At 37.5% G+C, this 14,723-nt stretch overlaps 1 protein-coding gene across 1 annotated transcript; it reads left to right on the top strand.

The window, feature by feature from the left end:
- The first annotated feature begins 746 nt into the window (after positions 1-746).
- Positions 747-12,960, top strand: ari-2 (E3 ubiquitin-protein ligase ari-2). The gene is made up of 8 exons (XM_045729568.2): positions 747-884; positions 3,411-3,602; positions 4,402-4,696; positions 4,953-5,184; positions 8,261-8,378; positions 9,245-9,469; positions 9,688-9,900; positions 11,162-12,960. The coding sequence occupies exons 2-8, from the start codon at positions 3,411-3,413 to the stop codon at positions 11,315-11,317; spliced, it is 1,431 nt and encodes a 476-aa protein (XP_045585524.1). The 5' UTR covers positions 747-884; the 3' UTR covers positions 11,318-12,960.
- The last annotated feature ends 1,763 nt before the right edge of the window (positions 12,961-14,723 follow it).

Genomic DNA, 14,723 nt, shown 5'->3' with positions numbered 1-14,723 from the left:
TTTGTGAATAGAGTCTAGGAGACCCCCTCTTGCAAAGGGGGCGGCCCGGGGCAAATGCCCCCTTATAAATCCGTTCCTGCCCATGTATATGCAAGGTATACACATTCAGGACTCAAGATACATGTAGTCTCATTTAGTCAACGTCTTTACCCCTCTGCTGTCATCTGCACTTGTCACGTAAAGTAAAAAAAAGTTGGTCTATACCAATAGTAAAACCTTCGTCGCGTCCCATTAAGAGTTTGCTAAAGTGCTTTGTCCCAATACATATGCAAATGTGTTACACAGTCCGTGGCAGTGGTAGCTACAAGAATGGGCTTATAATAATAATAATAATAATAATAATAATGATAATAATGCCAATAATGCTAAATTATTATAAGAAAGAGTGGAGATAATTGTGTGAGTTAAAGTTGGTGGAAATATTGAATGGGAGTTGTAATAATAATAATAATAATAATAATAATGGTAATGATAATAATGCCAATAATACTAAATTATTATAAGAAAGAGTAGAGATAATTGTGTGCGTGAGTTCAAGTTGGTGGAAATATTGTAAGGGATCCAACACTGTAGAAAACGGCAGCCTCACGCTCACCCCCTCTAGTCTCCAGCCTTTTAAAATGATTTAATAAATCCGTATGATTGTTTTAATTGACCTGCATGAGAGAGGGGAAAAACAGGTTCTTCATTAACTCTCAACGTAAGAAGGGTTCCGTGGTTATGGTTGAAGTTATTGATGAATACAAGCGATGAAAGAGCTGCAGCAAATAGTATTGGAACGGCCGACTGGGGAAATAGTAAACTAAGCAGCTGGAAAAATATCAATACATATTACGCACCTCAGAAATAAGTCAAGGGTCCTAACTTTGTATAGCGTGCCCAAGGTAAGGCATTGCCCTAATGTAACTTTGACAAGTTAGAGATACCCAACGAGCCACACAAGGGATGTATGAGGGTAAATCACGGGCCAGGAATGGTGGTACAATTCTTCTCTTGGAGGAGGTTTTAATGTCCAAAACACCTATGTATTTAACCTTTATTACCATTTTTATTTTCCCATTTTCAGAATAAGTTGTAGATACACATTCCTGGTGTCCAGTCGATGTCTTATTTTGTTTTTAAATGGCGGATATTGATGAAGTATTGGTTGCTAGGAGCAAGTGCATGGTGATTCAACCTTATTTCCTGAACATTTTTCAGTGCAAGACGTTAGTGGTTTTTCTCCGGTTACTGGGGTATTATATGTGAATGTTGATGATATTTACTAGATCAGGTGTCAAATTAGGGAGTAATTTGTTATTTTAGTTTTCAAGGTGAGATTTCACAGAAATCCTTGCATTGTTTTTGTTCCAAAAGTCATTGGAAGATGCTGCACTACTTTTAAGTTTAGGGTCTCTGCCCTCTACTAGAACTGAGGTGTAGTTCTGTATACGTCTTGTATGACTTGTATATCAATATCCAATTGGGAAGCTAAATTACCTGTATAGCTGCAACTAGAATGTTTAGATCTGGTTGCAAAAATGGCAAACAGATACAACTTTAACGATGAGGCAACAAAGTTTTCTTGCTACACTTGTGCATGCACTATAGTTACTCCACGTTATCTGAAGTGCGTTATTGAACTTTGGTCTCAGCTTGGTGTTTTTAGAAGGTGCTTTATTTTCCACGCCACTTGGTGTGGTCGGTACAGTGACAAGTTCACTTCTTGCAGGTCGGTGTTCAATCTCCAAAAAAATACTGGAAAGGCTTGACTCGGATTATTACTTTAACCCTTCCACTACTGTAATACTGTTCCATTCATTGTCACTCCGGTTTCGTGCCCATTTTTCGTCGGAGATATATAGGGTTAGTTCTGTCTGGTCGGGTGAAGGACTATGTCCTCTCCTCCTCCTGTCATGATCACCTACCCTCTCCTGATCTTTAGTTTTGAATCTTTGTATTGGTCTGTATTTTGAATGCCTTTAGTTTGCCTCCTAGTACCCTGTCATTTTGGTTGCTGCTCTACTGTGAGGTCTGGCAAGATGTAAACTTTGTTATACCTGTCATGATCTTTTAGTTTGTGTGCACTGTTGAGTATTGTTCTTCCATGTTCAAAATTTGCAATGGTCATGCATACTAGATTTGCTTCAGACTTATCTATTCTCCCTACACAGGAAATACTTAGATCTTCCTCCTTGCCTATCAGTTTCTCTTATCATTGCTTTAATGATTTGCTAAGCGTTCTTGTCGTCTTCTTTTGTAAGGTTTCTTATAATAAGTTTTTTTTTGTCTTTACCTATCCATGGCTTCTGCAGCCCTCTCTTAGGCATATGCATCCCTATCCTGTACTCTGCTTGTACTGTATTCACTGTGTTTCCCTAGTGCCTGATGTCTCTCCAGGTTCTTCCCGATTGTCCTCGGGGAACATGTCTATACGAGTATTATTACTGTTTAAAGCCCGTGAAGCTTTGTTTCATCAATACTGTATCTTCTGTTCCTTCTGTAGCTCTTTTTATTGCTTTGTGACCCTCCTGCATTTCTTTATTATTTTCTCATCAATTATTTTGTCTTTATTTTCATACATATTTTCATATATAATATTTTCATATTCTCTGATTCCATGTATTGTTCCATTATTATTCTCATCAATTGTTTCATCATTATTCTCTCTATGTTTACTGAGTTTGTCAGTATAGTTAATGCATTTAAAGTGAAAGAGGCCATTGTCTTCAGTTTCCTCGTTGTTGTATACATTGCATAAGGTGTCGGAGATCTCAAGACAAGTACAGTGGTATACAGTGGTGTTGCAACTCTCACATTTGATTCATAACATTGTCTTCCTACTTCACAATTTCAATGGCCACATTTATCATAACTTACTGTCATCAGTGCTACATTAAATTTTTGTATTTCCTTAGCAGAATGATATATACATTAGTGTATTTTTTCTTTTTATTGATATACTGTACAGTAATATTAGTTTTCTTGCTGTGAGTCCGTTGTTTACTATGATCAGCTGGCTTATCCTCCGCTGGGGGGGGTGGGGTACTCACCCAAAAATATTTTACTTATTTTTATTTTGTATTATGTTTTTAGTGATAACTGTATCATAGAATTCTATTAGGTTTCTCAAACCTAGTCTTAATGGTCTGAACCCTGTTTTTCTCTGTTGCAAAATCTTTGCACTCCACATGGGGAGTGTTCTGAAACTTAGATCATTTTTGTTTTTGCTTATAACATTTAAGAGTTTACTGTATTTGTTATGATTTAATTTTGTCTATTTATTTTGCACCCACATACCCATCCTGTGTGAGGTAGTGAAAAATATTACGGAGGCACATAATGGCTTCAGGACTTGACCCCAAGTTGTTATGATAATCATTAAGAATTTTATCATAGAATTTTTTTTTTATCATAATTGTAATTTGCAGATGTCTGACGAGGAAATGGAATTTAGTGATGATGATTATGATGGGTACTATGATCAAGAATATGATGGTGATGTTGACCATGTCGATCCCCAGAAGAATGATCCCGAGTATTTTGATGTTGCTTGTCTCACTGACACAGAGGTTGAGAGGCTTCTTAATGAATCAGTAGAGCAACTCTCAAACAGTATACAGGTAAGAGATGAGCTCAGGATTACAGTAACACAGCACGGCTACTAAATATACCTGGTAGGGATAATTTATGATTTTCACATGATTCAATATTTTGTGCAGTGTTTTAGTATAACTGGAAAACACTGGAAAATGTGTCAAACTTTTAACATTTATGTATGGCAGGGTGCAAGGAAAGCAATCAATATTTTTTAGCATTATAAATTTTAGAACTACTACTTGAATGCATCGTTGGGGAAGGTTTTGACCGTACAGTATTTAAAAAATTAATATGCATTGCTGTACCAAAATTTCTCTGTACTGCATATACATTTGGGCCAGGCTCGGGGAGTAGAAAAACTCTGGAACCCTCTCCAGGTATACCCTGATGCTCAAGGAAGTTTAAAATTAAAGTAGTTTTATGTTGTGCTGTTGTAATGCATGTGAACAGTTAGATACAGTATACAGTAACTGATTCAAGCTTATTATACAAGTTGTTATTATCATAACACTAATACTGTAGTTTTAAAGTTTTGTTTTTCTTATCTTCAATTAAAAAAATTTGTGGGTCTTTGGTCAACATCTAAAAATCTCCCATTCAGAATTGCTTTAATTTAGGTTTTTCTTGATGTACAATTAACCATACATATTTTCAGCCTTCATTTCAAATTGTGATAGTTTATGTGTACTATCTACTGTATCTACTGTTTGTTAAAGATATTCTCTAATATAATGGAAATACCACAACAGTATTTATTTGTCCTTGAATGTCACATGATTCCAGAGGGTGCTCTCTTAATTAAATTGTGCATCTGTGTTTCAGGCAACTCCATCTCTAGCAAAGTTGCTCCTTCACATGTACAACTGGAATCAAATGGAGATTGTTGCGGGTTATCGCCAAGATTGTCACAAGCTGCTCACCTCGGTACACATTAAGCCAGTCACACCACCTCAACAGCTGACTGTCGGCCAGCAAGGAGAGGGCGAAATCACTTGTCCTGTGTGTCTTGCTCCAATGTCCCCAGATTATACCAGTCACCTCTCCTGTGGTCACACATTCTGTAGGGATTGCTGGAGCATGCACTTTGAAGTTCAAATTATGCAGGGAATGTCCACAGGTAAAATTATATATTCACTTCTACATCTGATTAAGAGTGGGTTGTTGGCTGAACTTGTTTGGATAAGGCTCAATCTAGTAAGACATTAACACTACCCAAAATGTGCATATAATTGGTATTTTATTGTTCTCTGTACAGAGAAGTGCAGGGAAGTGTTCAAGTGAATATTAGTAACTGTAATATAAATGAGACATTGCTGTGCTGTATAAAGAATAATTTTTTTGCTAGAAATAACTGATAATATTACCATCCTTAGGTATTGAGTGTATGGGCAATAGCTGTCAAGTTCTCGCTCCAGAAGACTTTGTAGTCCCATTGCTAAAACGTCCACGACTGAAAGAAAAATATCAACAGTATGCATTTGCTGACTATGTTAGAAGTCATCCCCAGTTACGGTTCTGTCCGGGTCCCAACTGTAATATTGTTGTTCAAGCTAAAGAATGCAGAGCAAAAAGAGTTAATTGTACAGCTTGTAAAACTCAGTTTTGGTGAGTGAGAGCATGGTATTTTGGAGTTGGTACATTTATGTATTTTGAAATGAAATTTGTGAGACTAATAATCTGTAAGATTATAATCTGTATTGAGAAAAATCAGTTTATTAATCTATAATTCTTACCAATCAATGACTACAAGGGAGTGAGGTCTAGTTTTTTATGCCTCTCCTCCTAACCTATTGTATCTGGCATGCTAATTACATCTGTTAATGGTCAAGTTAGAGTGTCATATTTTTTCTTAAAGTTGTGGTTGGAAGCACTTTGACAATTTATTTCAGTTTTTTCCATTTGCTGACCACCTGTACAGGGGGATGAACATTTCTTTACATCTCTGCAACTTAATTGCTTATCCAGCTTCCACTGATGTCACCTTGTTCCTCCTCCTTTCAATGTAAATAGACTGTCCTTGTCCATCCTATCTATTGTCCTCAGTATTTTGTATGCAGTGATAATTTTTGTCTGTTCTCTAAGATCGTTAGGTTAAGTTCCCTTGACCTTCACAGTCCTGGCTTCTGTGGGCCCGGGTGGTGTGGCAGAATCTCCTGTTGTTTTATGAGGAGAATGTTTATCATCATGGACATTTGTGCCAAGTTTATGGTGGCTTCCTCAGCTACTGACCAGCCAGTTTGTTAAGCTTCATTTGGTATGGGTTCCTAAACAGCCCAGGCCTTGGGCTTGCAGGTACTGACAGGAGGAGAGCCTAGCTTTGGTGCCACTGGGTGTGGCTCGGCCCATTGGCTTTGATGTAGCTGGTGGGGTCTTCTATTCCTTCCTCTTTTACTGTTTGGGATATGCATGGGGCTTTGGCATCCTTTGCTGATGCTCTGTTTCTACCTTCATGCTCATAGGAACCAGAAGGATTATGTTGGTTTCATCCCAGGGCCTTATTCCTTTAATTAAGGAGAGAATGAGTTTCAAGGATTTGGAGTTGTTACAGGAGTAGCCTTTTGGAGTTTGATTCCAGGCCCAGTAAGCTTGTTACTCTTGATGGACATATTTTCTTATTCTGTCTCAGTATGAGCGGGATGTGCTGTGATCGGGACTTTGTGGTGTATGCCCTTCCTTACCTGTGGATTACCTACATTTGTTTTCATCTTTTTCAAGCTTTTTGGGGTTCAATCACATGGTGCATGCCTCCTCTGTTGTTCAAGCCATGTATGGATGCATTGGGCCTCGGGTTGAGGTTCATCTCCACCTGTCACCACACCGGTTAGTAGTGTTGGCTCACATGTGCTTTCATTTGGATTGTGACTAGTGGTCCATTACCTCATCCAAGATGGCTCAGCTCATTCCCTTGCTTGCTTGGTGGATTTGCCTTTTAGTAGTGGCCATTGTTAGCCATGTTCTGCTCAAGTAAATCTCCACTTGTGCTGTATGTTATTTTAAGGCTTTACCTTATCAGTGGGTCTCTGTTGTCTTGGAGAGCAGCTGATGGAATCTTGCTCAGAAGTATTACTGAGTTACATGAAAGCTCCTTTCTGAGCAGTCCCTCAATTGCTCCCATTCTCTCCTCACATTGCTGACTTCTTGTACATGATTGTCAGGAATGTGAAGTAAGGAATCTTGTAGAGGACCTGCAACGAGTTCATCTCTGTTTTGGCTCTGTTCTCTGACTCCATTCGAACTACTCCTAGGCCGAGCTTTGGAAGTAATAGAACTCTCAGAACACACTCCAGGTATACTTCAGGTTCTTTTCAGTCCTTTCCTCTTTTGGAGTTGGGCTCTGCAATTTTCTGGATTACATGTGCTTCCACTGGCATTGTGAGGTGTTCGATCACCCTGAGATGGATCATCTTGTGTCGACTTGAAAACAGCAGCTTCCATTTTACTTGGCACTGTTACCTGATCAAGAGGCTCTGGTGGTGGATACCTATTGGCTGGACTGGTCAAGGTGGAGATTTCTCTACCTCTTTCCTCTGGTTTGGTTGTTGCTCTAGGTTTTGTCCAGACTGGAGACATATACTGGCAGGGTGATCCTTCTGGCTCCTTGGTAACCTGCTCAGCGTTGGTTTTCAGCCCTTGTAATCCTGTATACAAACCCAGGCGTCTTCCTGTAGCTCCACCTCTTTCATCCGATTGGTTCCTCACTGGTTCAAGGTTCTCCTTTGATCTTCACATCTGGAGTTTCTGATGGTTGTCTGTTGCCATTGTATGGTGTGTAACTGTGCATGTGGTTAAACTTTTGGTCTCTCTCTATGTGGCAGTATGAGGTTTCCTGGAGCACTCTTCATCTTATCTCTTCGTTGTTTGTCATCTGTTTTGGTGGTCCTGTTGTTTTTGTCCTGGTTATTTGTTGATCTACATCTTATGCCAAATACTCTCACATTTCATCATTCAGTCTTGGCAGATCCACTTTTGATGACTTTCAGCATCAATTCTTCCTCAGTGCCATTTGTAAATTGCCTTGTATTATTTTTCACCTCTGACCAGTGTATTCTCCTGAGCCTTCTTGGGCTCTGGATAGAGGTGTTGATTTTTCATTCATTTTCTTGGTCATCCCTTTGATTCATGAATCCTTTTTCATTTTTTTTTGGGGGGGGGGAATTCTCTTTTCTTCTGGCTGTTGGCTTGAGAAGCTTCATGCTCTCCTCCAGAAATGGGGTTTTTATTTTTTCGACCCTGGTGAATGGTTTCGTCATCTGCAGCCTTTCTTCGTTTTTCTTTTCTGGCAAAGAATGAGATGGTTGACTTCTAAAGGGGCGTTCTGGTCATTGATACTTGGTTTGTTCATCTGGGAGTATGTCATTTCTTGTATCAGTTGGCAGTTCATCACTACCTTCAAGCAAACCATTCCCTCCTTCCCCAAAAAAGAAGTGTTTCATTACATTTAATGGTGGTTTTATTTGACATCTTGCTATCAAATTAAGTATTTAGTCTTTATTATATTGTAAATAAGGAAAATAACAATGGTATCTAAGATGTCATTTTTTTACCTTAAGCAGATTGATTCCTCCTTTGTTTGCCCTTATCAGTTGCTGCACATATTGGCATGAGTATCTTCTCCCATTACTTCTAGGCATGGAATTCCTAAGCATTTTTTAGCATTCTTGTTTTTTTGCTCATCTTACAGTTACAAATGTGGTGGTGACTACCATGCCCCAACAGATTGTGAAACAATCAAGCGTTGGCTAACCAAGTGTGCCGATGACAGCGAGACGGCTAACTACATCAGTGCACATACCAAAGATGTAAGAATTATTGATTTAGAACCTTTTGTGTTATATAACAAAAACTGAGGGGCGAATGATGTGATAGTTCATTTAATCCACAAGGGCCGTGACGAGGATTCGAACCTGCGTCTGAGAGCATCCCAGACGCTGCCTTAATCGACTGAGCTACGACGTCTGGGATGCTCTCGGACGCAGGTTCGAATCCTCATCACAGTACTTGTGGATTGGTTCATTTGATGCATCACACAATTGTGATTTCTGTGTGCAGTTCATTTAATATTTAAGCTATAGTTTTGCTGCATGTGGATGCCAAAATGATTTAATGGAATGATTGATAAATGGATAATGTATGATTATGATATGTTTAGTTTAATGTTTATGATGAGTTCTTCCGCAAATTAAAAGTCATTTATAGTACTGTATTAAAGAAACAAATGCATTTGGAATTTACAAATATAGTCATTGTGGTTTAAAACACATGGCATAATAACTTACAAATATGAAAACAGAAACATTAAATATCTAATTTATGTACAGTATAATGAATAACGAATTAACAAAAAAAAGGAATTATATAAATTTATTTGAAAGTTTTAATGATATTATTGGATCAAACTCTCCTTTACGTATTTTAATATTTTTCAAATTTGAGATGATGATTGCATAAGTGTCCCTGGTTCTTATTGGATAATACACTTTATACAAATGTTATAATATGTAAATTGACCTGACCACACACTAGAAGGTGAAGGGACGACGACGTTTCGGTCCTTCCTGGACCATTCTCAAGTCGATTATAATGTGTAAAATTATGTTATTCTAATACTGTATTGTCAAATGTTTTCAAAGCATTTGTGTTTTAATGTAAATGTTTTGGCTTGCAGTGTCCAAAATGCCACATATGTATTGAAAAAAATGGTGGCTGCAATCACATGCAATGCTACAATTGTAAGCATGACTTTTGTTGGATGTGTCTTGGCTGTTGGAAAACCCATGGCTCGGAATATTATGAATGTTCTCGCTATAAGGAAAACCCCAATATAGCTCATGAATCTGCCCATGCGCAAGCCAGAGAAGCTCTCAAAAAGTATCTTCACTACTATGAGCGGGTGAGTATTTTCACAACCTTTTCACGATAATCATAAGCCTACTTACAGTCTGCTCAAACTTTTGTCGAGTACTGTAATGCTGAATGGAAGGACAGCTATGTTAGTTTACATGTATGCATGCTTGATACAGAGTTGTTATTGTTAAATATGATGAAAATTTATATTTTCTTGACATTGTAAGTCTTAATTTTGTTATTTAATACAGTGGATTCTTTCAGTGGGAGAATCATAGCAAGTCTCTGAAACTGGAAGAAGAGACATTAGCCAAGATCCGTGAGAGGATCCAAAATAAGGTGATGGCTGGCACTGGCACCTGGATTGATTGGCAGTATCTCCTTGATGCTGCAGCTCTCCTTGCACGCTGCCGCTACACTCTCCAAAACACTTATCCCTTTGCATATTACCTCGAATCTGGACCTAGAAAAGACTTGGTTAGTATCTGTGGCAAATTTTGTTTTATTTTAAGTTACTGGCAATTAAGGCCAAAAATTGTTCAGCCATCTTAAGTTTTGTTTTTTATGGAATTTACATCTCCCTTATTTGGTTGGATATTTCATAACCAGTTGGGTTTTTATGACAGGCCAGTGAGGATATAATTGGGGAGTATTATGCTGTTCATGTCTAAATTTTTTTGTCTGGGGCTAGTGAAAAATGACTACTCTCTCCCAGGTCTGTCTTCAGTTGGAGCCAGAAGCTTGGATGGTGTCCCTGGATCTCAAGGATGCATATTAGCATGTCCCGATTCATCCAAGGTTCAGGGACTGGCTCAGTTTTGTTGTGGGGCGTCAGAGTTACCGCGTTCGTTGCCTTCCAATCAGTTTGAATCTGGCGCCTTGAGTTTTTACATGCCTTACTCGGGTCGTGGTGGCCCGCTTGCTTCTGTTAGGTGTTTGGGTTCTGGCCTACCTCGAAGACTGGCTGGTGTGGGTACCCAGCCAGTCAGCATATCTGCTCGCCAGGGATTTGGTTCTTCCCTAGCTTGCCGGGTTTGGGTTCCTGGTGAACTGATGGAAGTCCCATCTGGTTCCCTCTCAGGTTTGATCTTTTCTGACGGGTCTTGTGTGGGGAAACTCGGGCCACTTCCTTGTCTCTCTCTCTGGTGGCTCTGGTTCGGCTGTATTCCCACCTTTGTCTGTTTTTGAGAGGCTCTGCTTGAGGATTTGTGCGGGAGCCTGAACTTTGCTGTGACGGTCTACCCGCCGGGTCGGGCGTGGCTTCGTCTGCTGTTCTGGTTCCTTTGAAGACGTCCCTTCCGCCTCTCTCGCGACCGTAAATGGCAAGGCGCTGTTGGTCTCGCGACCAATAGCTTACACTCTTAAGGTGCTTAAGATTGTATACTGTAATTAAGCCTTCTATAGGTCATTCCAGGCTGAATTGAGGTTTCCCCATGTCTCTCTAGCCTCAGTATGACCCAGCAGATACATTTGTACAAAAATCTGGTGTTAGCACGAAATGATGATGTTCCTTGACTTGGCATGCTTCTAATCATGGAACCACGAGAATCTTTCCTTGCATAGCAATCTAGTGGGATAGCTAGGAATGTGCATATACTTTGTGTAAATTTCTTCAGTTGTGAAATAAATTACTGCATTGTAGAAAGTAAGTTTTGTTTCATTGTTGTTTTAGTCATATAGCATTGTTGTGTTTCCCTGTCCTTTCCAGTTAATATAATGATAATTATTTTCCCACCAGTTTGAGTATCAGCAAGCACAACTGGAAGCAGAGATTGAAAATCTCTCTTGGAAAATTGAGCGTGCAGAGATGACTGACAGAGGTGATTTGGAGAACCAAATGGATATTGTAGAGAAGCGAAGAACCACCCTTTTGACGGACTTCCTGCAAGTATGATGGGGCCTATGGAAGTAGCTAACCAGTCTGCCTGTCCTGGCTCCCAGTAACAGAAATACACTTTCCATACCAGAGAACGCACTCAGTGAGCGCAAAATGCAAGTTATAATCAGTGTTATTTTGCTCCATACATGGAATAATTGGGCAAGTGTTTTCTGTGACTTAAATTATCTGTATCTCATTAGACTTTAGTTTGGAGCTTTAGTGTGATTGAATATTTGTGTTTGGTCTGGCTGGTGTTAATATTTGTTTTAGAACATTATTTGTCAATAGGATATGAATGCCAAATACAATCAGGTATTTAGAGTACCTATCCTTTTCTTGTTTAATAAGTTTTTTATTGACATTATTTTCATCCTTGTCATCCAAGTTCTTTGAAAGGTGCCGTTCCAGAATTGGGGCCTTATCGTTACAGTGCAGCTCCAGGATGGTTAGTCACTTTGGGAGAGTTACACATTTCATCCAGGTTTTATGGGCAGTTATTTATAAATTGTTGTTAAGTAAGTACAGTAGTTATGTATCATACCATGCAGGTTGTGGACTTTTATGCAACTGTATCTGGATCACTGTATATATATCTATATATATATAAATACAACTATAGCCTGTGGTGTTATATAGTCAGCTTCAGCTGGCTAGTGGCTGTACAGTACATTCAGTCCTTTGTCAAGAAGAACGACAATTTTTTTATGCAAGTTTAATGGCAAGGCGATGTAAATCTTGCTTTAAACAGCAGTTAGGCCACCTAATTTGCCAGTGGTGATATGTACTGCTTTATAGCAGATAATTTAAATGTTTATTTTTAAACATGACTTTACCTTGTATCTATCGTAACAAACACTAGCATGAGTGTGTGTTTGTTATCAGGAACATATTGGTGTTGTCTACCTTTAGGGTCATGTATGTATCCCAAATTGGTAGACAAACGTGCATGTGCAATGACTAGGCAAATTTGTATGCATCAACTCGTCTAATTTGATTATTTGCAGTTTTATTACAAGAAAATAGTTTGCATCTTACTGGAGTGTGGTAATATATCAATGACATGCAGTCATCTTTGCCTTTTACTCAGTAGTTCATTGTTGGCTTTTCGTGTATGTGTCTTCTTTACTTGGTGAATGATAATGGTTGCTGCTAACTGGCTTTGTGCAAGTGATTTTTTGTTTACTTCATTGGGTATTAAGTTATCAAAAACGTTTGTGCTCTTCAAGAATTGGAATTATTGGGGAATACATGTAGATTAAAATTTGGCTTGAACAATTATATATGTACAGTAGAATGGAAAATCTTTAGTGTATTAAGTGTTTTCCTTAAATTTTTTTTTGCGTTTCATATAGTTGCCAAAGTTAAAATAAGAGAATAAATGCTGTATGTAATGTAATTATGTGCATTATTTTTTCATTCGAGCCAAAATTTAACATATAACTTATTCATCAATATTAGATAATTATAAAAAAAGATTTGATAAGAGCAAATATTTCATCCTTTTTTTTACTTACATATCTGACTTTGCTGTAAGGTTTAAACTAACTTATCATCAATACACATTTCTATTGGTGATGATTAAATAAGTTCTTTCCAGAGTCAATTGCAGGGCATTTAATTTTTTTACCACCATTGTGATAATAAAAAGAGCAGGAGTTTACTTTAGTTTATATAAACCTTTAATCTGGTATTCCCTGACATCTTGAATTATAATAAACTCTCCAGTGTTCATTTGCATTGAAGGACCTTTGAACAGAGGGTGGTGAAAATCAGCCATTTGTTAAACATTTAGAAAATCATATTAACAAACCACCAATTTAACCCAAGTTGTGGTCAGTTTTGCTTACGGTATAGTTGTGTGATGCAAAACTGGGCGAACATACTATTAGAAGTATATTTCACGTTTATTTAAATATCATTATTATTATCACTAGCATATCTTATGCTAAGAATTGATAAGTTTCCTTTATAGCAAGTTGTAGAGTAAAGAAGTAGTATAATACATTTCTCACTGACCAATATGTAAGAATTGTTCACATTTTGTATCTTAAATTTAGTGGGGGTAAAAAAACAGCATACAAAATTTCTGTTCATTTCCAAATTTTAAAGAAAGAGTTTGGGAGGGTGGTGACAACAGGAAGCTCTCTTGGTTGCACTTGCTGAAACATTTCTCTTTAGCTGGCTTTATTTTCCTCCTACCTGAATGTGATTTCCTTTTTTGTGCTTTCCCAACTTGTTTGTAGATAGCTTTTCCCTACCCAACTCTTGTTTAAAACACAGGTCTATTTTTTTTTTATCTGCTACCTTGCAAGTAAACCACACCAAAATATTATTACAATATGTAAACCTATCTTCCATATCGAATCTCGCTTTGCATATGCTTTTTCTCCTAGCACTATAAGCATCCTTGAAGTTTTATCAGCGAAACTCCAGGTAAAGGCTTTAAATCCATGTCCATATCAATCGAGAAAAATTGGTCAAGAGTGATTACCATTTTGCTGCAAGTTGTCATTTCCTGCATTTGATATATTTGAGCCTTGTGTTACTTGTGCTACAAAGCATGCTTACCACACAAGCACAATCAAATTAAAAGGTATATTTAATTATTGATATTTAATGTGCAAAACTTTATGTGAAAATTAAGATAAATCTCTATATTTGGATTATCATGAAGATATTGCTTGGGCAGAGTATTGTATGCAGTTTGCTGTTTAGTATCTAAAATCTTGTACAGTACTTTACATGCAAAACCATTAAATTTATCAGCAACGAGAATTATGCTAAATGTTTTCTACACATGAAACTAGGTGACAAATTATTTTGTGCAATAATATTCGGTACTTAAAATCGTCGTCATCAGCAAATCATTATATGATGGCTGGAATAAAATGCTCAGAGTTGATTGTTGATAGTTCAGGGTCAGGTCCTGTGGGCTACAAGTTTCTAAAAGAATCCTTTAGAAGCACAGCCTTGAGCTTCTTACTTGTACTGTAGTTTAATTACATAGATATGTATCTATTTGGAGTACTACATGTTATTTAACAAGTGTAATATCATTGTTATCCCTGGTAGGAATACTCTGTGGTTTTCACATAATTATTTTTCCACTGTGTTTGTCATACTTTATTTATGATGGGATAAGAAAGGTTCATATTTATACTGGTGGAAACTTCTTTGAATCATTAACCATAGCATTAGCGGATGACCTTGAAAACTAGAAAGCATAACTGTACAGATAAATTTATAACTATTGAATTTATATAATATATTGAAATATATATATACAGGTATATGTATGTATGTATGTATATCATTGCTAATAGCTAGTGTTGCTAACAAGCTGAATTTTCATGAAATATTTAATTTTTCAAACAAAAAATTATAATGAAATAAAATTTTCTTTGTATTATATATGATTGCC

Source organism: Procambarus clarkii, chromosome 94 (genome assembly GCF_040958095.1).
Source record: "Procambarus clarkii isolate CNS0578487 chromosome 94, FALCON_Pclarkii_2.0, whole genome shotgun sequence".
NCBI classification, from domain to species: Eukaryota; Metazoa; Arthropoda; class Malacostraca; order Decapoda; family Cambaridae; genus Procambarus; species Procambarus clarkii.
The sequence above is the reverse complement of the archived record's forward strand: the minus strand, read 5'-3'. Positions and strand labels throughout refer to the sequence as shown.

Coding starts and splice junctions, on each gene's coding strand:
- ari-2 (XM_045729568.2), top strand. CDS start 3,411: ATGTCTGACGAGGAAATGGAATTTAGTGATGATGATTATGATGGGTAC. Junction 9,470..9,687: donor ATCTTCACTACTATGAGCGG/GTGAGTATTTTC, acceptor GGATTCTTTCAG/TGGGAGAATCATAGCAAGTC. Junction 9,901..11,161: donor CTGGACCTAGAAAAGACTTG/GTTAGTATCTGT, acceptor TTTTCCCACCAG/TTTGAGTATCAGCAAGCACA.